General features: G+C 45.7%; 1 protein-coding gene across 1 annotated transcript in view; it reads left to right on the forward strand.

Annotated features, from left to right (window-relative positions):
• The window catches only part of LOC144472508 (uncharacterized), a 339391-nt gene that overhangs the window by 124721 nt on the left and 189089 nt on the right, over nt 1-25581 (forward strand). The window contains exon 4 of the mRNA XM_078185668.1: nt 972-1049. Coding sequence (XP_078041794.1) covers nt 980-1049 — 70 coding nt within the window. The 5' untranslated portion in view covers nt 972-979. The remainder of the gene's footprint in view (nt 1-971; nt 1050-25581) is intronic.

Below are 25581 nucleotides of genomic sequence, written 5' to 3' on the forward strand. Positions count from 1 at the left end.
TTTGACGAAAACCACTATTCTTAGGAAGTCCGACTTTAAACCATTATTTCTATTACAAAATTGTATTAAATCATGCAAACATTTTTATTTTCGAGGTAGGTAGACATTTAAGAAGTAGTATATATTCAATTTAGATCGATATGCGAAAGTTCATTTTTTGGTCAAATGGCACACCTTGCGTCAATCCGGACCACTGTGCGGCGTCGCGACGCGTAAGAAGACATTCGTTGCACGACCCGTTCACCCTCGCCGCTCGCGAACCGGAAATTTCTTCTGCAACTGTATGAGTTCACGCAAAAATAATTTCAGTGTCTATCTTATCCTGATAATTAAAATATCTTTGTTTCTGCTGATTTAAGTGAAAAGGTTTAGGTCAACTTTACTCAGGTCGATGATGCGAATATTTTAGTTCCAGTTGTTTTTAGTTCGAAGACATTTTTGCTTTAAGTATCGAAGATTATCATTATTTTTGCACGTTAACGCATAGTTTTTATAAAGCAGTACTGTAATGTTCATCATGACGAATTCGACGATCTTTAAATGATCTTGACTGCAAGAAGTATTCTTGCAATGTAATAGCATATTTTACGTAAGATTTCTGTGTTACGTTATTAGTAGTTTATTCGATATAAAGCATTCTCAGTAAAACAAATAACCATTTAAACAATACCAATTAATTATTAATAAATTCTAATAACAAAATTGCTAAAAACATTGTAAGAACACTACAGCCTAATTATTTAAGAAACAAATATTACATGAATGACAAATGATAAATGAAGAAATATTGTTCTTAGCCAAACATGACCCGGCTTCGGCTTTCGCTCTATGGTTAAGCCACGAAATGACTGCGACTAAGCGAAAAAACTAACAAAATCGCAATTTCGCGAGGCTGTGATTACGTCGGTCACTATAGACCGCGGTCGCAATTAGGCGTTCCCCGATTAACGAATGTCTCTTCCGTTTTCCAGATCCGAAGATGAAGTGGCCATTGGTGGTGGCTTGCCTTCTGCTGTCGCTCTCGTGCATCCTGGATGCCTCGCATGCCGGTAAGTGGCCGCCCCGTTATCGCATAATCGTTGAATAAATTCTATCGTGGCGCAATCGTCTCCCGTTGGTCCCGCGTTATCGACCGGTCGTCGACGGACCCGACCGGCCGTGGCACACACACCGTGTGCACGGCTTTCTGGCAGTGACCCGGTCGGCTTCTCCCTCGCGAGCCATAAATCTTCGCGACCCCTCGGACAATGAAAAAATCGAACGAGACATTCACGAGCGGACGGCGACTTGTTAATAAATGTTTCGAGACAGCGACACCGGTCGTCAAACGGCGCGGGCGTCGCTCGACCGACGATAAAACCGGCGGTGGCGCTCTACGATTTCCGGCCACGAACCGGCCGCCATTATCGCCTCATAAATCATCCCCTCGATCGACAGTGCGAGAAGGGTGGACGCCGCGGCAACTGGTTGCTACGCCCTTGGCACCGCGCAACGACCCGTGAAAACGAGCATCGAAACCAGGAAAAACAGTTCGAGCTATTCTTTGACAGCCGCGTGACCGGGGCGCGCCGGATTCGCGAGCCGACACTGCCGCGCGGTGGGCCGAAGCGACCATGTCCTGTCGAAATGTGAAATAACTTTTGATAGAAACGAGATAAAACGATGATTCTTTTTTCGAATTAAAGCCGAAATGTTGGAGAGTAAAAGGATAATTTAGGGGATGTGCTGCGAATGTTTTTCAATATCGTAAATTTATGTTCAAATTGAAATATTATATCGAAGTGGTGATTTATCGAAGACCATGCACAGTTGGTATATTTTTTTACAAGTTATACGCAATGTCCAGCAGATTTAATTGATTTAAGCGAAAAAACTGCAATTTAATTTCAATCGAGAACATTTTTTTCTGTAATATTACTTTGCTAAGTAATGTTAATTTAGTATTTATCATTTACCTCTTTTCAACGAAATTTGTTATGCCTCGCGATACAATACTTTGATTTATTTTATAGATTATTTTGTACCTTGTATGTTATTTTATTTGATATTTTACTAATACGATTGATATTTTAGAACCAGTTGAATATTGTTCTATCTCGTTTCAATCAGAAGTTCTCGGATTTCGCCGGAACTTGGTCACTTTGCTCCATGTGCCGTGTCGAATCTGGCGGGAACTCTGCCCACGCTCGGATTATGATCGTTCCGGGAAGAACGTCAGCAGGGGCTGGATGATTCCTTGGACGCGATGCACAGCGAACCGTGCACCATAACCGCAGACCTTCTCCGGACGCACCGTCCGGATAAATTACCTTCGGCTCCCTTTTCTGCTCCGAGCACGCGCGACTACGACACATTGTTCTTGTTGTTCCCATGCCCGCTGCGATTAATCACCGGGCCCCCGACACGATCCTCTTTACGATTAATTGAACCGGCATCCGTTATTAAATATCCCTGACTGAAGCTCGATTTTTGGAAAATTCGAAAGTTTGATGTTATTTGACAAGGTTTCATTATGCTGGCGATTATTTTTCGACATTAGTTTGTAGACATTATGTGAAGTAGGTTTTTCATTAAGCTTGTAAAGTTTTTGGTTGCGTTTGGACTAGATGAACAAATTTTTGAGATAAGGTTAGATGATGAGTTAGATCTGAGTTAGATGATGATCATTTTATTATGATTTATGTTTGACGATGTTGAGAGGTTGTTTGAATATTTTTTGTAATTTTAATATAATTATTGGGTGGAAAATTTGGGAATTTTTGAGGGTAATAGTGATTAGATTGCGCGATTCTCATGTTTATTTTATTTGTTGAAAAGTGTATGATATTGAACTATGTTGGACACTGTATGATATTGTTTGAATATTGGTTCTATTCACTGTACTAAATTATTAGAAGTTGGGAATTCTTAAAAGAGATAGGAAAAAATTTGAACGATGTATTTGTTATTGTGAATCACGTTTGACAAGATTTGACGATGTTTAAAGTGTCAGTATTATCGATTCTATTTCCACTGCATCTAATCACTGGAACTTGGTAATCTCTGAAACAATTACTTGCTTCTATCTTTGATCCGCGTATGACGAGGTTTGACGACGTTTAAAGTGAGAACTTCGTAACACCACTTTCGCTCCTAAAATAAAGCAACCCCGCAGAAAGAAGCCTCGCCGTTTTCAGAAAGGAATTATGACACGGTGGCGAAAGTCAGTGCACGATCGGTCGAATAAGGTGAAACGATGCAGCCAGGTGTGAGCCTAAGCGGTCGAGCGCAGCCGTTAGATTAGCGGCGCGAACGAGGAACGGAGATAGAGGAGCAGTTACGGTTTCCGCTGGCAAATAAACGGGTCAGTCACCTTTCTGGCACACGTTCCGGTCCGTGTACCGAGAAGCCCCTAACACTCGATACGGTCCTTGTCCGGCGGTATGCAACTTGTTTGATGCCGTCGAAGCAAATCTCCCGGCCTCGTCCCATGTCGCGGCCACGAACAATCCTGTGTTCACCGGGGGGGTCCGGGCAACTCGAACTTCGATCCCGCCGCGCCGCGTGGTGGGAGGTCCCCACGTGGGACGCGCGGCTAGGAAGGAAGGTTGTTCAGGGCCAAAGTGCACTCACCCGCCCTCGCCTTCTTCCTTTCCCCGGCGGAGCAAAGGAACCGCATCGCTACGAAGGATCCCGAGAACTCCGCGAGACTTTCCCCCTTTTGACTTAATTGGCGGCTTCGAGACTAACGACGCCAGGCGTCTACGTCGATTGAAGTGCCGCTTTGGCCGGACGCGAACTAAGAAGCTGGAAATTCGTTAATGGTTCTCGCGAAACAATCGATCCGATCGGGAATCTCGAGTGATCTCGATTCTTTCGGCCGTCGACGCCGACGCACACCGGCTCGTAGAATTCAGGGACGCGTAAAAGAAAAAGTCTACGTTTCCAGGTTGTTAATTATCCAGTTTTTATCGCTTTACGAAGATCACGTGTAATCATATTTAAGAAATATTTTGCATCGAAAACAGTAATAGCGATTTATTAAAATTTATTGTTTTAACATAACCTTTCCAAGTTGATGATTATCTAGTTTTTATCGCTTTACGAAGATCACGTATTATTACATTTCATAATTAGATTGTTCATAATTAAATTATATTTTGAATCGACAATAGTAATAGCTATTTATTGAAATTTACTGTTTACTATAATCTTTCGAAGTTGATAATTATCCAGTTTTTATCGCTTTACAAAGGTTACGTATAATTATATTTCAAAAATTACATTTTCAATCGAAAATAGTAATAGAGATTTATTGAAATTTATTATTTAGCAAAAGCGAATTTAATTATCAATAGTTGAAAGTTGCTATTTTTTAAATTATTTTTCGTGCAAATTTCATCGCAATGTCTTTAACGATTTTAAAGTTATAACAATTTGTCGCTGAATTCTACAAACCGGACCGCTGTGCGCCGGCAAAGGTCGCGTGCCGGCGATATTAATTCGCTGTCCCCTTAAAACGGAAGTCGAACTCGAATTTTATTCATGGAACCGCCGCGGACAGAGCTTCTTTGACTTTTGATCGAACGGCGATCATGCTCTCGGAATTCTTCTCGTGCCGAGCGGAATTTCTTCTTGCGGAAGACGTCAATCGGTTGACATTTTCACGTATGAAGATGTAATGGTAAAATTTACTGGCGTTTAATGACTACGAAATTGTTGATATTTTTACTTAGAAATTCTTAATTAAAACAATTAGAATTTTCAAATTTCCGATTTTTCTTTTGGATTTTCGTTTCATTAATCGTCCGACCGTATTTGGTTTGCTCTACTTAAAATTCTTTCCATACGCTTTAGTTACTGACAATAATTATAATATACTGTGTGTTTTAGTTAAAGGAAATCATCTAAATCTCTGTGTAATCTTTAGAGACATTGAAAAACATTAATCAGTTAGTTTGTCGGCTGTAATTTAATTTTACTGCAACGCAATTGCATGTTAAGTGCATTAAAATTATCACAGCTAAATTTAGTTTCACGAAAAGATGAACTAAATATCTGCTATGCAATAAATACCTATATATTTGCTACATAGTAAATAACTGAATATCTGAATATAATAAAGAACTGAAAATATCTGCCACATAGCAAATAACTAAATATCCGCTAAACTAATCATTCTCCCAATACATTTCAATAAAAACCGTCGAGCAGCATCGATCAACCTATAAAAAAGAAAACAATACAATCTCTAATTAAACAATTGAACCCAGCAAGCCGCCGTTAATAAAGTTTTTCATTATCTCCAAAAATGGCGGACGTATCCAGATGACCTCGTTTAGCCAGAGAGATCCTGTATAATTAATCCGGACACGCCAGTGCGAGTAGAAATGGTCCGCAGCAGCCAGACGGTCGAATCGCCGACAATATCTCCGTGTAATGAAAGTATTAAGTTTGGAATATTTAAGTCGCCAATTAAGGCCGAATGTAGGCGGCCTGTATGCATCTCGGGATCGCGCACGACGGGCGACGATAAAGTGATCAAAGCGGCGGGCGAAGGGTCGACAAAGAGCAAGAAGGGTCAAGACAGTTCGAGCTTCGGTCCTCCGTGGCAACCGCGCCGACGTCAACGGTCTTTACGTCATTGTCCCACGAGATCCATGCCATTAACGAGTTTCGAGCTTCTTACTTTCCATCGAAAACTCTCTGAAGTGTTGCTGCTTCGGCCCACTTCAATCGACAAAGACAGCTTTCCCGGGGACCGGAGCTGCCAATTAAGGTAGTTATCAAATTCGCCGACTCAAAGGGAATCACTGATCGCGACCCTGAATTCCGCGCAACGGCGGCGTCGACGCCGCCAACGCCGCCGCGCCGGCGCGCGCGCTTTTTTTTTACGATGACAGAGGAATTTCCGAGGGATCTATTGTAAGAGGCTCTTCGTATAAGATCGCGTTTCTTGTCATTAGAACGCGCGTTTTGATTTGTCCGGGAAAGTGGAGGCGGTAAGCCGTGATCAGACGCGACGGCGACGACGGAGCTCGAGAGAAATAAAGCGCGATTGATAAGGCACACTCCTGAATTCGTGGAACAATGTATTCGCGTATTAATTTTGTTACTGAAGTGGAAGTAGAAGTGGCGTTTCGTGATCGGGCACGATGAGAAGAGCAAGTAGAATATTATACTTGTCAAATAAAATATATACTATACTTGTCGAAGTGGATTTTTATGTTTTTAAAATATATACACATTTATTACTTTTTTGTGGAGAAAATAGATGTGGTTGCTTATGGTAGAGAACAATGTTAGAAGAAGTTAAATTAAAATAAAAAATACCAGGAGAATGGACGAAGTCTCTGCAGTCGAAATTTTAATTTGTAAAATAATGTATTCATTAGAATACAGTAGAAGTGACCCATCGTAGTCAGACAGTCTCGCAACAAGTATTAGAAGGAAAATTAAATAGACATAGATTCAGAAATAGCCTTACAATTTTTAACACAGTCCCCAAATTTTTAATTCAAGACTGCAGTAAGTAGTAGTAATTAGTTATAGTCAGACAGCCTGGCAAAAGTATTACAATACAAATAAAATAAATACAATGCCTTACGACTTCACAGAACGATAACCAAATACTTCTTTAAAGAAGACTTAAATGGACACGATCAGTCACAGGCAGACATGCCAGCAACAAGTAGTAGAATCAAAAATAAAACGATCACGGTAAACGTATACGCTACGGCTGCAATAAGTAGAACCGGTCAGCCGCGATCAGACCTTAAGGAATAGCCTCGGAACACGGGCGTCCTCGTGGGGCCAGTTACGCTACCGTTGCAGAATTATTCAGGATACGTAATTTCCGATCGACACGTTGAAAAATGTATCGCGACGTTTTAAGTGCCCCGGGCGGCGATGGTCGTCGAGGAGAGCCAAGAAGTCTTCACGTCATTGTTCCCCGGCAGCCATTAACAAGTTCCCGGGTTCTCCGGCGACGTCCATGAGTTTGCGAAGTGATGGCACTTCAATCGACGGGAACGTCTGACTTCTCGATGTCGTCAATTAACTCGCAAAGTCACCGGGCGCCGCCCGGGGGGTGGGGGGGGGGGGGGGGGGGGGGGGGGGGGGGGATATCAAAAAGTAAATCATTAACGATGCGGCGTTCCCGTTACACCGTTCACCGCCGCTGCCTTTTCCCGGGTCGGCGACGTCACGCTATCTCGATATCGAACACATTTTTTGCCGGCCCCCGGCTATCCTCCAACAGTCGGTTCGTTCGCGTAATTGCGAACAATAATTTCCGTTACCTTCTGTCGCGACGAAATTACATTACGCTTGGAAAATTAATGCAGACGTTAAAGAAGATTTCCCCGTCCCCCGTTGCTGCAGCCGGCAGCAGCCTCGCCTGACTTTTTCTACCTCGACAGAAAAATCAGAAGCGTTTTCCGTATGCACGGGAGTGTTTCGTTCTTTAAAGTTTCGTGCTCGCATTGGATATTTTTGTCCGTGAAATGGTTTAAATAACGCGCGATCTAAAATGATGAAGCCAGGAAATTGAAAAATACGCTGTCCGAAAATAAATAACTGCGATGCTCTTTTAATCGGCGGGCATGAAAAAAAAAGTTTGCAGCGTTTCATCGTTTTTCATCGCGGCGCGCATTCGTTTTTTTTCCCCCACCCCGTGACTCTCTTCCTACGCGATTCTCTCAATTCGATTAAAAATAAATAACCGAATATCCGTGCGCCCCGGAACAATTGTCTTACCATCCCGTTGTCGAATCTTCCGCGATCGGGTCAAACGCGTAAGCGTCGATCGCGCTTTGATATTCATTCGATCGTCGGTTTTGTCTTAGCCGGGTCATGCGTATCCGGGACGGGGAACGACGTCTGCCAGCTAACTGTAAACAATAAATCTAACTGGTCACACGTAGCCCACGTTGCAGCCGTTGTTATGATATCCAGGCTGCTATTATTTCGAATATCAACGGGACATTAAGCCCGTGTAAACTGAAGGTAAATACGAGGCGCGTCCCTCTGCGGAACGAGCGCCGGCTAAACGTGTACACGCGCATGTAGGTCCACGACTCTATCGAACAATCGGGCGGAGCCGTTCCCCGCGATTTACGCTGTACCGTATTTTTGCAATTCCGCCGGATGTGGCCCACTTCGCAGCCGCTCCCCCGCTGCCCTCCTCCCCCCCATCCCCCCCGCCTCTCCCCGCGCTCCCATTGCAACCGTAAACTATTCGTATAAAGCGAAAAATTTTCCCCCGAAAGTTACGAAAACGATTGTTGCCCGGCGACTGGAGCTGTTACCGCGTTATCGAGAGTTACGGCGCTCGTACTTCTCTCGAACGACGCTTCTTGTTCGAAATAATGATTGCAAAAAACGTTTGCTCGTTGCCGTGAGCTACAACGCCGCTACAAATCGCGCGGACGCCGCGCGAACACCCGCATACGTCAAACTGTAAAATATCGGGCCACAGTTTCCTACCTCGTTTATAGTGATCCAGGGAATTATGGGGGGAAATTGTTTATTCGGTCCGCACCGTCTGCCGAGACTTGATAATGATGCCAAGAACGAGGACGGGAGCTTGGAACTTAGGTTCGTGCACGGTGGCGCCATCTACGCGATAATAACTCGGTGTATTAAGGTCCTGAAAATAGTATAAATATTGTGCAATGAGTTTAGAAGATATCAGAGGTTTGCTAAGGAAATCGAAACTAAGGATAACCTAATTCCATTCACTGTAAGGTGGAGCACGAGATTAAAACCTAAGTTTGAATCTAGTGTCGCCATCTACGCGATGATAACTCGGTATATTATAGTCCTGGATATGATACAAAAGTTTCCCAATGAGTCTAAAAGATAGGAGAGGCTTGCTAAGGAAATCAAGGCTGAGGACACCCTAATTCCGTCCACTATAAGGTAGAGCACGAGATTAAAACCTAACCTTGGACCTAACGATGTTATCTAAGCGACGACAACTCGGTGTATTATAGTCCTAGATATGATACAAAAATTTCGCAATGAGTCTAGAAGATAGGAGAGGTTTGTTAAAGAATTTAAGACCAAGGTCAACCTAATTCCATCCGGAACAAGGTAGATGATAAAACTAAAACCTCAGCATGGGCCAAGTGGCGCCATCTACGCGACCGTAAGTCGGCCAGCATCGCGCAATAGCTGAGACGTTGACGCCGCCTTTCACGAGCTTTTGATGCTGGGAAGCCACTTATCCACGGCGATTCCCGGCTGTCAGACTCTTAATGCTTCATGGGTGTTTAATACCGGCGTGGTTAATGATCAATATGACGGTGCTGCGCGACGTTGCCGGATGTCGCGCGGGACATTAGGGGCGCAGTAACGACGTTTTAACGCGTGCTCTCCAGCGTTTTGGAAATCGAGCGTCGATCGGCGAACAGGCCCCTTTCTCCTTCGAGGACCTCATTAACCCTGCCGGGATAATTAGTATTCGGCGACTTCAAGGTGGACTAGCTGCTTTGTTCGGCGAAGTCAAGACCAAGGGGTCAGTTTAGCGATAGCCGTCTGGCCGGTTCCGGTTACAATGGAAATTCGTTACATGTACACCCCGTTTCCTGTAATTTGCTCGCGAAACAGTCTGGCCGGGGGAGGGGAGGGGACGGGGGTCGAAGGGAATATTTGCTTCAAAGCAATCTACGCGGCCGGGGAAAAAAGGACGGAGGCGCGGCGGCCTCCGCGTCGTTGATAGAAGTAAGCTTTTTCATCGGAAGGGAACTAATTTTGCGACGATGAAAATGCACGTTTACAGACCATGGGCAAAAAGGGCGGAACGCGGGAGGCGGCGGCGGCAGGGGGGAGGGGCAGCTGGAACAGAGCTGGGGATCCGGGAAAGGAAATGGAGTGGGATGGCATAGAGAAAAAAGCATGGCCCGGAGCGGAACGCTGGATTCGTTCGTTCCTTGTCCCTGGCGAGCGGTTTTGTAACTCTGTAACTGAAGTACATTTCCATTTGCCGCGTGGAAATTAACGTAACGCGGGGCACAAGCAATACACGAAGTTGCCCGGTTAATGGACCGTAAGGTAACAGGATACCTGTGACGCCGTTGCATTGTTGTCCCGGCGCGGCTTTTATTGAGCTGTCCTCGAAGGCATCCTCGGACCACGTCCAGTTCCCCGCGTTGATCGATTGCATCACTTCGTTGACGAGCGAGTCGCGCGCGGCCGGACCGCCGAGTGTCCGCGTCGATAATTCACCTCGGATCGGGGAAGACACTCGAGCCGAATTGTCGGCGTTACCACCGAAGACCCGAGGCCGCGGGACTCCGCGACACGGACGGTTTCCTCCGAAATTAACACGTCCAGCCGGCGTGCAATTACCCGCTTCGAAAGTTCATCGGTTGCCGGCCGCCGCACCCGCTTCCAGCTCGTCCCCGCCCCCCTTTTCCCCGGCGAAAGAATCGACCAAGAGATACCCGGCGGTACTTTTATTTTATTGCCGGCGTTAGCCTCTCCCACGCGTTCCGCCCTTAACTCTTCCCGGTGAATGGACTACCGGAATCGTAAAACAATAATGAGCAATCACATAATAGGTCGTCCGCGAGGCCTTCCTAGCTGTTAGCTCTATTCAACCCCGTCACCCGGTTCCATTCTATTCAATGACTTCATTAACGTTATAGATTGCCGCTGACAAAGCTCCCGCCGAGTGTCATCCGGTCATATTTCGGCGCTCGAACTTTTGATTGCGGGTTGCCCTTCACGATCGCTGCCGGAGTGTCATAATTACTGGCTTCGAGAGGATAGGTTATCGACCTGGCCCTAACTTCGTCTGGAAAGATTCGTTCGGATCCGGCATGGCCTAATCGAGCCTGAATGCGACGTAGCTAGGCCTGAATTAGGAGCCCGATGCTGCGTACTATGCGAATATGTCAGGCGCAACATGCAGATACCTAATGTAAAGATAGAAGTATATGATATGTAGACCAGGTTAGAACAATGTTATCTTCGATAACGAAATAGATTCTAAAACAATCTTAGAATAGATTAAGACCTCTTTAAGATTTATGATCGGGCAGGTTTAAGTCGGAACCTTAATTTTAATCTAATCTACAGTTCAAACCTTCCCCAGTTACAAAACCAGGCCCAAAACATACTTGAGACATGTTTAAGCTTCCACAGACGTAAATTAATGTAGTTCTAACCTAAAACCATAGCTCCGAGTACAGTGGCGCCATCTATACTGTCAAATCTTGATTTATAGACGCTGTTATTAAATCCAGCTATGTCAGAAGGATCTAATCTATAGTGTTCAGACCTTCCTCAGTCACAAAATCAGGCTCAAAACATACTGGAGGCAGATTTAAGCTTCCATAGACTCAAATTAAGGTTGTACTAACCTAAAACCATAGCGTCGAGCACAGCGGCACCATCTAGACTAGTAGAATTTGCCCCTAGCCACTTAATCTGCAGCTGCCTATGCCAAAAGTGCCTAATCTATAGTCCAGGTTCGCCTCGGTTATAAAGTCATACCTAAAGCAAACTTGGTACGAGCTTACGCCTCTCTAAGACCGAAGCCGCGGCGAGCCTAAACCGGGAGACTTAACTTCGAGTACAGTGCCGTCATCTACGCCAGTAGAACTTGGTCAATAGCGTATGGCATCAAATACTAACGCTCGCCCCGACGATGCTCAGTCGTTTAAGACCTCTTGATATTAGGAGGCCGCTTATCCGCGAGCATTCCTGGTTATCTTAATGCCGGGCTCATGGTCGCGTGATATCGCGGGGCGGGCATAATGAACGGTACAACGCGGCATCGGCGCAAAGTTTTTCGACAGCGGAACGAAAACATTGGTGTTTTCCAGCTCGAAATTCTGTTTCCGTGCACGGTATTTACCGGCTCTCTATTTTTATTCAATGGGGAGTACACGGTTTTCCATGGCGCGTGATGGAGGATTCGTGTTGCAAACAGAGATGAAGTTGGCCCGCCGTTCTACTTGTTAATATTTTAATCACGCAGCGCGAAAGTATAAAGAAATTAATTGCAACGTTAGAGTGCCGGATATTCTTGGATTATCTTAACTGGTTTCGTGACCGTGTAACATTGTTAGACTTAACGATTAGTATACCAAAGAGGCTGCTAGATGGGAACGGAAATACGTATAAGATATTGTTACTGCTAAAAGCTGCGCGGAATGCGCAAGCTAATGGTGGTACTGAGTGTACTAATGGTGTTTTATCAAAAATCTGTGCGAGCGTTCGTCGGGTCGATGGCGGTGGGTCGACTCTCGATTAAACGAACGTTCCAACCATGCAAAAAAGGTAACCGTCTGACAATATCGTCTCGCTGAAATCAATAAAGCAGACATCGAATTTATCCGACGTTTTAATAATTCTCCGAGCAACCCCAGACACCGTTTTCGAAAAAGCCGCATGTATATTTTAGACGTTGGCCTACATTGCAAAACAGAGAGCAAGCTTCTGAATTCTTTAAAAAAGAACGCTCGAGTTCTGAACTACCGCGGCCTTGAATGCTGAAAAAGTAAACCAACAGCGTTGAAATAACAAAAAAGCAATTTTCTTTATCGCCGCATACAGCGAAATATATAAATGCGTGTGAGAATAGCTAGGACTTAAGTATGACTTAATCTAATCAGGCATAACAGTTAGGTGTTTTTAGGATTGGTATGAAAGAATTCTCGCGTCCTCGAGGACCAAGAAAATAGAAATATTGTTAACAAAGTTCGACGAAAAAGTTGGGTTTCGAAAAGGCAATTTTCATAATCGCCGCATAGAATGAAATTCTATACTCCTGTGAGATCAACAAAGACTTAATTATGACTTAATCGAATCAGGCCTAATAGTTGGATGTTTTCAGGGTAGGTATGAAAGAATTTTCACGTCCTCGAGTACCAAGAAAATAGAAAAATTAACGAGATACGACGATAAAATTGGGTAGAGCCGCGTTAGATATTTTCCTTCATTTTTTTTTTTCGAGCCACAAACTGCTCATTGTACGTGCACGACAATGGCAGACAAAGTATCTTCTTTCCAGCAATATTCCTTGCAAAGCTATCAGCGGTTGCCTTCAGACCGTTCGTTACTTTTTCCGCGGAGCTCTCGCGTTTGTTATTCTTTTTCTGAAAATCAGGGGACGCGACGCGGCGGCGGGATAGGAAAGAAGCGGAAAAGAGAGAATCAGTGAAAAACAGAAGGCCAGGTGTGGTGTGTGCGGTGAAACGTTTGATGAGGTGCATCGGTGCATCCCGCGCCACGCTCGGCGAGTACCCTAAAAACGCGCATACACGTTCCGCAGCAAATCCGGCATGATGTATAAATCGGTAATGCCGATGAAAAAACTCGGTCGGCGTCCAGCCACCGACAGCACGGTATTTCGCCTCGTTGGAGCCGGATCTTTTTTCCTCTGTTATCATTATTATTCATTTTCCGGGAGAATACGCGCGCGTACCAGCACCGTACGCCCTAGCTGCCGAGATCCGCCCGCGTTCTGAGCGTACCGTGCGCGCGCGCGCGCTACTTTCGGGAAAGTTGCGCCGCTCGGCGACGCATCGGCGAATTAATAATACGATGGGAATGTGAAATGAGCGGCACCGGGCTTTTTAATCACGTTGCGACCGTTGTCGAATATGAAAGGCTACCCACTCCCTGCAAATCCCTCGCCGGCTACCAAATAATTGATAAACTAGACCACGCGTTACAGCGACGCGAAGACGAAAGAAAAAAATAAACTGGCGATTTTAAGCTCCAATGAAAAGTCCGGTAAAACGTTCGCCGAAAAATCGCGGCTAACTTTTCACCGCGTCGTTGCGAAGCGGGGACATCCGCCGACAAAATCCGTGGCGCATGGATCCCCAACAAAAATTGTTGACTGCGCGGTATTCCGGCTCTTCGCTGCAAGCCGGCGCGCGGCATCCGAGACTCGTGAAGTGACTTCTTCTTTCGTTCGCCGGCGTATCTATAATAAAACTGGATCTATCTGAAAAGCCAGGATACGCGTGTCAAAGTAGAGAATTCGTGCTTTAAAACGTGCCCGTGTCGACCCGGGTAAGATACTTTTTCAAAAAGTTACGACGATTCGAAGTTGCGCTATAATTCATTGGATTCGAAGGAGCGCTCGCCGAGCGAAATGGCACTCCGAACAAGATGGCGTCCGGGCGAATGCTGCGCTGCTTTGTGTGAACAAGGCGGGAGTAATTTTCCTTGAACTTAACTCTGTTAAAAAGCTACGGGGACAAAGGGGGAAGACGGGGCGCGGCGGGAGCAAGAGAGAAAGGAGACCGTGGGAGAAGAAGGGAGGTGACACGGCCACGTGAAGAGATGAGGGACGTAAAAAAGGGAGCGCGGAATCGAGCCGGCTTTTAATCGTCGTCGCGGCGCTCGTTTTTTGTGGCGCCGTGCGCCAGTGTCGGAATCCACTTTAACGGACCTTACTAATCACCAAGCAAGGTGGTCCTCCGCTTGTTTACCTCGACTCTGATTAACCTTCCACGTGGTCCGACCTCTTCCTCTCTCTCTCTCTTCCACTCTCTCTTCCCCTCTCTCTCTTCCTCTCTTTCTCTTCCTCTCTCTCTCTCTCTCTCTCTCTCTCTCTCTCGTTCTCGCTCTCGCTCTCTCTCTCTCCGCTGGAAATAGGAAGTCCCGAGAACTATGGATGCGCGAGCACAGGCTCGCAAAAAATCTCATGCACCTCTGCCATCGGCAGATTCGATTAATTTCGTCACGGACTTGCTCAACCGCTGTCCAGATGCGACGTACGAGCTGACAGGATTTCACTGAAATATATTTCCACAATTTTAATCATACGTCTAAGCTCCATTCTAATTAACGTTCGATAAGTGGAGATGGGTTTGATGAGGTTCTATCGATTCGACGCTTGAAAAAGAAATTTATTAGGTCTACCGGAAAATTTTGTCTGTTCTTAAAGAGGAAAAAAACAATAAATTTTGTATGCACCTAATATTTATTGTATTGTTATAGTAATTTAATATAATCGTCACTTGTGCCCTGCTGCCAGCGTGATGGCGATTTGAATATCATTCTTGAGAAATATATTTCGCAAATGAATCGCTAATGCATTTTAGAAACATTTTATGAGTTTATGATAGATTCATGGCTAACATAGGTTTATGGTACGTTTATTCCAGACAGATAATTGCGTCCTCTTTTTGTGCGAGTGTTTGCTGTCTTATGGTGACTCTATTCTTTCACATATTCTTCAAGATATTTTTCAGACGTCTCGAATGTCCTACGAACGCCCTACAAGCATCCTAGAATCGATCTAGAAGTGTACTCTGTTACTAGTGAATTACTATATCGGTAAACATTTAATACATACTCGAACCATCAGCGCGTCTCGCGATCACCACCATAACCGGCGCACATGTTACCGCGTCCACCATGGGACAGAGTAGCCAGGGTGTCGAAATCGCTGTGAAGCAGAGAATTACAACAGCTCGGAAGGGTGCGTGCTCGCGGCATTGTCGGAATCACAACAACTTGTTCGCGAATACTTAATCCTCCCCGCTAATTCCCTTCGAAGTATCCTGGTCCGACGAGCAAAAGAAATCCGATTAGCAGGCTGCCGTGGTGGACCTAAAGACCGTGAATCATAAAAATACACCGGATTACAAAGGGGGACGATGATTATCGTGGCCGCAGCCCCGGCGAGATCTTCTCGATTAGAGCGAGAGGGCGAAGCAGATCGACGAAGAGAGAGAAAGGGAGAGGGAGAGAGAGAGTGTCTGGAGTGGCTGTTAGGGAGAAAGGGAAGCAAGCAAGATAGAGAAAGAGAGAAATAGGGAAAAAGAGAGAGAGAGAGAGAGAAATAGGGAAAAAGAGTGAGAGGGAGGAAGGAAGAACCGTGGAGATAAAACGCTGCTTCGAGGATCCTCGAAAATTTCACCTCGCTGCACCTTATCTCCGGGCGGCGTATCTGCGAACAGTCAGATAAAGTTGATCTAGTGAAACGTCGGCGGACCAGGGAAATTATGTGAGCCCGGCCCATCATGATCGCGCTCCGCGTTCCCCTCCACAAACACGACCCCGAACGACATGTAGAGGAAGGTCGTGGTTAGGCGAGAGCCCTCCGTCGTCCCGTCCTCCCTCTGATTCTTGGCTTTACACTCGGCCAAGCGAAAAAAGAAAACGGAAAGAGACGCCGGCTGCCCGTAGAATGAGGTCAGCCGTGCGTGTGCACTTTGTCTCGTAACTACGCCGCTTCCCCTCCCGTAACGTCGCGACTTCCGACGAGACCTTAGGGGGGACCACGCTTCCTCCAGACATTAATCGCCTGACCAGTGTCACGATTGAACCCCTTTCACGCTACCCCATTAGTCTCAGCTAGCCCAAGATAACGGCCCCCCGGTTCATACCGATGGTTAGGGAAACCTTTGTTATCCGAACTGGGTAGAATTTTCTGATAATGGAGGTTATGGGGCAAGGTCGGGTTTAGCGGATATAACAACGGTTCTACTGTGATTCGATTGATCAGGTTTGCGACTCGGCGGACTGTCATTTTTAGGGGATATTTTAATCATTCTGCTGAGAGGGTCTCTTTTTTTAGGGGATACTTTAACAATTCTGTTGCGATTTAATCGATTGTGATTTAGTCGTTCTGCTGAGAGGGTCTTTTTTAGGGGATACTTTAACAATACTGCTGTGATTAAATTCGTCAGGTTTAGGTCTAGGTAGATAATCATTTTTAGGGGATACTTTAACAATTCTACTATAATTTAATGGATCAGGTTTAGGTTATCATTTTTAAGGGATACTTTAATAATTTTACTATGATTTAAATAATCAAGTCTAGGCGTAGGTAGATACCCATTTTCAAGTGATACGTTAACATTTTTACTATGATTTCATTGCTCGAATCTAGGTTTAGGTCGAGAGTAATTTTTAGGGGATTCTTTAACAATTCAACTATGATTTAATTAATCAGGCGTAAGTCTAGGCGAAGGGTCATCTTTAGGAGATTATAGAACAGATCTACTGTGAATTAAGAAGTCCACACTTGGACATATGTCCAAACACTCACATTTAGAAGACAATCTAACAATTCCAGTGAAATTCGATTGATCACGTTTGGGTTTAAGAGACAGTCCACTTTAGGAAATACTCCAATGGTTCTACCGTAAATCAAGAAGACAAGACACTGTTATCTTTTGGGGATACTCCAACAGTTCAGCTCCGAATTAACTGATCACGAGTAGACCTAGGTAAACATTTTTAGGGGCTGCTCCAACAGTTCCGCTGCAATAAAAAGAGAACCATAATTATTCCTAAGCAGACACTCGTCATTAGAGAATACACCAACAGGAGAAATCTACCTTTAAGCAATTAAACTAGGTAATAATAAAATAAATTCAGAATAAAAAAAAATTTTATCATGAATAAATCAGACAACTTACCAACCCCATTTGGTCCTTATCCTTGCATCTATTGACAACACCATAGCAGTCCTCCGCGTCTTATTATCCTCAGCCAGCCCAAGATAGTGCTCTAAGTGAATTTCAAAGTACAAGACCTCTCTTATCCGAACCAGAATTTGTCGACCGATGAATTATCCGTCGCGACTCCGCTGGAACCAAGATGTGGGATCAAAAACATCACGGGAGTGTGCCATAATTCAGGGACGGCAGACCGCGACGTGATCGCTGGTAAAAAATTCGCCGACGATTTATCTAATCGAACGCTATCGGAAACAAATTTCGCCCGCGGCGTTTCGCGGATATCCCATTCATCACGCGCGGACAAAGCGGCCCACGGAACTCTTGTTTTAATGCGGTACCCACTCGGGTCGCCGGCGAGCGAACAGTGGAAGGGTGGCGCCGAGGCGGTGGCTGGGGGAGAGGAAGGCAGTGAGAAGGAAAGAGAGAGAGAGAGAGAGAGAGAGAGGTGGAGAGGAGAGAGTGAGAGCTGGGCGGATCGACGGGGATCGCGCTAAATGGCGCGGGAATGGAAGCGTTTTTTACGAGGTTACCGACCACTCGAGGCTCGGAGTGGCTCTCGCTACGTTTTCGCCACCCTGGCGTTTATGATGGCTCATTCGAGTCCTCGCCGGTTGTACCCGGCGACGGAGAAGAAACGGCCCGATAATAAACCCGAGGCGTGATGCAGTCCCAGTGAGTTTTCGGATGAAAATGTCTCGCGGAAGACACGTTTCACGGAATGAACGCTTGAGCCAGCCCCGGGAGCTCCGCCGTGTTTTCGGAAGACGTCTACGGCCGGAACGGTTCAAATATTCCCGGCGGCGTCGCGAAAACCTCATTCTCTCGCTGCATTACACACGCTCCCTTTTTCCGCTTAATCTCTGATAGGCGAGTACACCCGGCGTGGATCAGCGTTACACTGCAGTCGCCCGGGCGAGATAGAAACGAACCCGTGAAATTAGCGTCGCCGGGCCCTGACGACATTGATAACGCGCGGACGGAGGCGTCGCGCGGCGGCCGCTTCGTTCTGTCCCGCTGCCGGATCTGCCCCATTTCCGGGCCCGGTTTTTCCGGAACTTATGCCAGCCGCGAACACCCTGCGTTGAACCTGCAACCAGGAATAAGTTCGCTGTTCGCGGTTGAGAAGCTACCGTGGTTTTTGGTATTTGTTGTTATGTATTGTTATGTGTTGAGGAAAATACTGGGCTTGCACCAAGTGGTGGGGAATATATGTGAGAAATGTTGAGGCAAAGGATCTGTGGGGTTCTGTGAGAACAAATTGCAAACTAGGATGGGGGCTGATGGATTGGACACTTTCGAGGTGTTCCTGTTCAGGTAGCGGGGTTTACGCAATTTTTATTATTTTGCCAGTGGAAGAGTATACTATGTACACTAAATATTCATAAGTATATATGCAAAATATTAATGCAAAGTGTCTCCTGGTTTCCCTTTTTAAAATCTTGAAGTAAATACATTTTTATCAAAGTATCCTTGATCAATTCGAGTGGTTTAACTTTAAAAACATATCCCTGGATGTCAAAGTAAGGGTTAACGCATGGCAAAAGATGATTATAACAAGTCTGCAGATTGGTTAGCGAAGAAATCGCAAGACGAGCCTAAGGACCACCTACCGGATGCAAGATTCTCGCGAATTTGGCGAACCTCGTCTTTTAAAGGTAATTTCGACTGACCTAATTCCAGGGACGGCTTAAGGGCTATCCGGGTAGTTGGCGAAAAACTTGATTTACAAAATTGTCGCGGAAAATCCCGGCTACTCCGGAACTTTTTCCCCCGGATCCCGTCCCCCGAAAAGCGGACTATTAAAACTCCGCCGATAAAAGACGCCTCGGAATCCGGAGCCCTGTTCATCTAGGAGAGAGGAACCGAGAGCGAGAGAGAGATAGGGGAAGTAGGGGCCAAGCACGAGAAGAACAGTCGGAACTGTCGACGATCAGGTAATTAGGGCGAAAAACCTCATTCGACGGAGACGGTGCGTCGGTCGGGTAGCGACGAACAGGAAGCTGGATCTTCGCTTCAAATTTCCAAGTGCACACATCGCTAACTAGGTTACGTAACACAATTAGCGCCTCCGCTAATTTCTCAGCGCCGACTAGGCAACCCGGCTAGGATGGTAGTTCACTATTAATGGGCAAATACAAAGCGTCGACTATCTGGGACGCCTGCTCGCTCCCTCTCTCCCTCCCTCCCTCCCACTCTCTCTCTCTCTCACTCTCTCTCTCAATTTCTCGCGACCTCTCCCTCTCTCGCCTTCGCCTATCAGCCGGCACCGAGAGACACTACTCGACTACAGTTTACATGCGGAAGTTTATAGGCGCGCACGCTTAGCAGTGGCGCAAAAACACGTTTGGTTTACGCCGGCAAACATGCTGCAACTGCTGGCGAGATTTGTTCAGAAACCGGTTTGTTCGTTTCCGCTATGGGCTTTCAAAGAATCGGCTGTGGCACCGCGTCGATAATCCGAACTGCTGGACTTGATCGGATAACGGAGCGTCTACAACGACGAGCGACTAACCAGAGCTGGGTAGAAGATCATCTTTAGAGGATATTTTTACGGTTCTGTTATGAATCGAGGGTCAAAGATCAGGGGATAGCGTTAGGGGATAGCATACTCGTTCGTAGGGGTTGTTCCAACGTTCTAGTGACGAGGGAGGAACCTGGGTCAGGCCATGGTAGACTGTCGTATTTAGGGGATAGACCAACAATTCTACTCTGAATAAATGAATCAAGATTTAATTAGATTTTCGTAGCTAGTGAATTGGATACTTAACTCTTTCGCTCAGTTCTCCTTTGTACAAAGATTTTTCTAAGTGTTAAATGAAAACTGTGCTCACTAAAACGATGTATTGGGTTGGGGATTAAGTTCGTAGCGTTTTTTCTTTTATTTTACAACGATTTGTTGCTGTTTCCCAAAGTGTATAATATTAATTCGATAGAGCTTTTCCTGAAGAAAGTGTTGTGTGTAGCTTTAATATTAAAGATATTTAGATAAAATTTCATTAATTATTCTAGTCGCCACATGGAAAACGAATATATTCGGCGCTTGTACTGAAATAGTTAAAGGATCCAATAGCTCTACTGTAATTCAAAAAGACCCTATATAGGCTCCATAGGTTGGTTAACGCGACGGCCTCCCCTTGGCCACTGTTTATCATTAATAACTCCTAAAAAGGACGGAAATTTCATTTTCGTTAAGATAATAATTGCTTCGAATGACCTCAGAAACCTCCCGGAGATACAATAATTTTGATACACCCTATATAATATACTACAATAAGATAATATAATATACTGAAATAATATAATATAATATTCTAGAATTATGACGTGAGTACGCGCTGCATACTCAACGACCTAACACTCGTCGCTAGAAGAAAGAAGATCACTTTCAGCATTATTTCCAGAATAATTATCGCGAAAGGAGCGACCGCGGCCACATAAAATCGAGCGATCCGCCCCCGGAATCGGAAATATTAATTTGCGGCGTGGACGTCCGCGGAACGTCCGACCGCGTCAGCGGTGATATTTCGTAGCGAGGAGTTCGGGCCCGCGTAAAAATTTATATTCCGATCGGTATCGGTGAAATATGTTAATACCCGGTGACGTCCCGCCGTATCCCCACCCGAACGGTATACGTCACACGAGAAAATTGGAGACCCGGTTTTTCGTCCGGTCGGCGTAATTAGCTTCGACGTTCGCCGAAATTTGCAATCCAAATGGTGGCCCCGGTCAATTTCTTAAGAACTCGGGGAATATTTTTCCAGCGCGGGGGTATATTGTTTCCGCGGCGGTAAAGGAATATAAAGTGCCCCTCCCCACCGCGGCCCCGCCTCCGCCCGGCGTATCGACTTCGTTTAAGTTGTTTTCGAGGTTCGGCTCGCGGAGAAACACGAAATTCGGTCGTGCGAAAGCAATTCCCGGGAATATCGTATTTAACCGGGCGCGGCGAGTATCTTTTCCGGGCAAGTTTTCTTGTTAGAAGGAAATCCTCCGATCGCCGAACGACTTCCCGCTGCGATTCCCTTCGATCGGGCAACTGGGCCGAACTTATTTCCCTCCAGGAACAATCGGCGAAACGCTCGGGAAGGCCTCGGCGTTCGCCCGAACGTTTGAGAGGCGTTGGTGTCGCGGAAGCGAGTAGTGACAATGAAAATATCCCTCATACGCAATGGTAGTAAACCAGAGTATAGCCTCCGTAGACTAGCTATGCTTGGACAGAGTTTCGTAGAATATTCGTAGAGGTTGGATATAGAGTAACGTACACCGTGAAGTTTGGTGGAAGACTACTTTTATTTCAGTTTCGAAGGCGGTATTTATACTGCTCAGCTTTCGGGTCCTATGATGCTCTTACTGTTGACCCAAGTGCCTGGTTAATCGGGATGATCTGGTTCTAACTGCTACGTCTTGTCTAGGCTGGAATGGGCTTGAATAATTTCCGTGGCGCGACAATGTGATTCAGATACCGTTGCGGTGGTTGCTGCAGGAAAAAGGGTTCTATCGTGGTAGATCCGCAGGTTCGGGCAGACGACGCGGCGCCAAGGGTGGCGTTACCTTGGCGGTTCGGCAGGCCCAAAGGGATGGTGCTGGCGGGATGCGTCACAAGGGAGACACGACTTCGACGCCGGCCCGGCGACATCGTCAACAGGCTTAGCCTTGAAAGCGGCTCGACGGACGGCGAAACTCGCGGCGGTCAGCCTCCGATTCCCGGCCGTTTGATGTCGCCGTTTCGACCGACAGGGACCTCAATTCTTTATGAGTCGCCGCGACACGTCCGGCGCCGTAATCGCTGTTTCGGAACAGTCTTAGCTACGCCGCACGGAAAATGTTCCCGCGGGTTCTTAATCCACTTGCGGCGCGGACGTCTCATCAAATTTTAAGAGTCCAACGCGATTTTGGGCGCGACTCCCCGCTGCGCTTTCTGACGGAAATGGACGTCTATTTGGAGCTAGCTTTTGTGCGTTTGAGTCATGCTGGGACCTCTTATATACGAACACTGATTCCGCTACTGGAAGGTCCACTAAAGACGAATGATTACCTTAGGTCTTTCCAGCAGTTGATTCAGCTTAGAACTTTTTGATCACTCCTTAGGAATGATTGTATATCTAGCACTAGTTTTAATTGGAGAAAGTATTATAAAGGTAGGACTTTAAATTTTTTAGATGCAGCAGTGCATATGCAATTAATAATTGTATAATTTCTTGAAATAGAAATGCATATTCTTTTTTACACAAATCGATTCTTGTGGTCTTTCTACGTAAAAAATGATTAGGGTACCATGGCAAAAAAATTATTAGGTCTCGAAATATTTTCAAAAAATGTCTTTATATATATTGTTGCGAACTTCGTTGCTCACACGCGTTATAGGTCGCGGCATTTTATTCTGAAATTTCGAAATTTACAAATGTGCTCTGATAACTAGGATACAATTAGACAATTGTGACGATACGAGTTAATCACTTAACAGCTGGATTACAACTGTCAACTGTCCGTCGACACAACGGTTCCTTGACACCCCCTTACTTTAGCTATTTCCTAAGGGGTTATCCACTTCAGGGCAGTATCACGTTACGGCGTCTTGACCAGGACAGTTCACCGTAACAATATTAACACAACTGGTATAATAAAATCCGGAAAGCTGTGAATTAGTTCACCTGGTCTAGACAAGAGGTCTAGTTCCAAGCTTATTGATTCACAGTAGAACGATCGGAGAATAATTATCTATCTTGATAACTAATCAGTATTTTAACTGTTAGAATTTATTAAAAATGGTGGAATCTCACGATACGCATGTACAATGTTAAAAGGTATGTATAGTTGAGTACATGTAACTTTACGACAAAATACAGTAAATGATCCTTAATAGAAACGTGACCACGTGACACTTTCGGCGGTTTACTTGAAACTGACTGGGTCCTCGCTTTCTCTTTTTCACTGCAAGGGTCGCTTATACCTGAAGAGTGCAAACCGCCCCTTAAATCTACAGCAATGAAAGAAACAATCGTTGCACACCAACATTAACTTCCAAAAAATACTCTGCCTGCATTGACTAGCAATAATTATCTATGCCAAACATTATCGTGAAAAGTGATTCAATCCGATAAATCCTAAACAGGGACTAAGAACTCTCCCTGTCAGAGACAATGACAGATCAAGGTGTGACGTCCCAGCATCGGGAATCAAGAGGGACCGCGCCGACACGGCCGCGAACGAATAAATATTCGGATTGCGACTTTTATAAGCGGATAAAGATCTCGATAACCCTCCTCACGGATACGCGGGCCGACGAGGGCGAGCCTTCTCGCGCGGGCGCACGTGCTGCTACAGCCCGATACAATGGCAAACGCGAATCCTCTTTGGCCTCCTTCGGTATCTTCCGATGCGGCTCGAGATCACTCGATACCCTACCTTTTGTGCTTGTTTCCTAGACCAGACGTGCGGAATGATTCGCTACACCAGCGGGGCTGATGAAAAGTCATGATTGGTTTGCCCGTCGGTTTCTTTCGGTCCCTGCCTCGGGAATGATCGATTGCTGAAAGGTGGAGCGAGGGGTGGTGGTAGGGGGGGGGGGAGAGAAAAAAACGAATGAAGCCGGATTTATTTGCTCGTCGAACGGCGTCTCCTGCTTTTAGCTCGCGTTACAATCGGAAACAAAGTGTCGCTCGACAATTCGATTCGCCTTCGGATCTCTTCGATGATCTCCAGTGATAATGATGTGCGGTTCTATTGGTTGAAAAGGTTGAGGGTTATGTCAGGGGAAGTCTGAGAAAATCGGAAGAGGACGTGGATTAGTTTTGGATGAGTCAGAAGTACTGGATTGGATTTGGTGGTCTTATAAAATCATTACAGAACTACCTGGTCTAGTTCTAGACCAGTCGAGAAGTACCTAGGCTAATTGTACAGAAATCAAAAGTAGGTTGGATCTGAATGAGTTCGTATTACCTGAATTGTAAGTGTGTAACACCTGTATCATGTTTGAGTAAATCACGAGTATCTGAATTAATTTGGCAAATCAGAAGTACTTGTTTAGCTTTAGAAATATTTGAGTCATGTCTGAATAAGTCAGAAGTGTCAAAGTCGTATTTGAGCAAATCAGAAGTACCAGAGCTGTGTATGATGAAGTTAGAAGTATCTGAGCCACGTATGAACAAGTCAGAAGTGTCAGAGTCGTATCTGGTCAAATCAGAAGTACCCGAGTAATGTCTGTCTGGTCAAACCAGAAGTACCAGAATTGCATCTAATCAAGTTAGAAATATCCGAGTCATGTCTGATCAAGTCGCAAGTACTTAAGTCACGTGTGTTCACGTCACAAATACCTAAACCATGTCTGATTAACCCATAGGTTTCTGACACATGTCTTATCAAGTACATAAATCAAATCTAAACAAATTAGTAGTGCCCGAATCAAGTCAGAAAGTACCTAAAACATTCAATCAATTCATCATTACCTAATTCACATCTAACCAAGTCAAAAGTACCCGAGCCACATCTGATCAAGTCGAAAGTACCTGAAAAACGTCTTACCAAAGTACCCGTACAGCTCCGGAACAAGTCGAGAACAACCAACCCTACATCCCAAAACGCATCGAAAGTACCGAAATCACGCTCGAGCAAGTCATAAGTACCCGGTCGAAATGAATTGCGGATTTCCACAGTGCTCCTCGATGCAATGTATCCATTGTCCTACCGTCCGATCGCCGACCACCATAGAGGTATGGCCGGCATCCGGCCGATAATTTAAATAAACACAATGCCGGGTCCGAGACGTCCCGCGGGCGGAGGCAGGCGGGAATTATAAACAGCATTGTCTCGCGGACGGGGGAACGGATCCGGTTCCCAGCGCGGCCGTTTCCTACTGGACGAGCAACCCGGAAGAAAGACGGATATAATGAACGGTTGATTATCGGCGCGCGGGGTGGGCGTCTATTCGATATGAAGGCTCGGCGTCGTCGTCGAACGCAAATGTACAATGCAAACAGCCGTACAATGGTAAGTGGAATTCTCTTTGATGTCGGCGCCGTCTCTCGATATTCTCCCAGGTCTTCTCTGTGTTCCGCCGTGACCATGCACAGGATTGCCCACTCGTCTTCCGATTTCGATGGACGCCTCTTCAGAGCGTCCCATTCATCGAGAGCCGCGTCTGGACGCCAATCGAGCTCCCCGCCAA

This window comes from Augochlora pura, chromosome 7, assembly GCF_028453695.1.
Source record: "Augochlora pura isolate Apur16 chromosome 7, APUR_v2.2.1, whole genome shotgun sequence".
NCBI classification, from domain to species: domain Eukaryota; kingdom Metazoa; phylum Arthropoda; class Insecta; order Hymenoptera; family Halictidae; genus Augochlora; species Augochlora pura.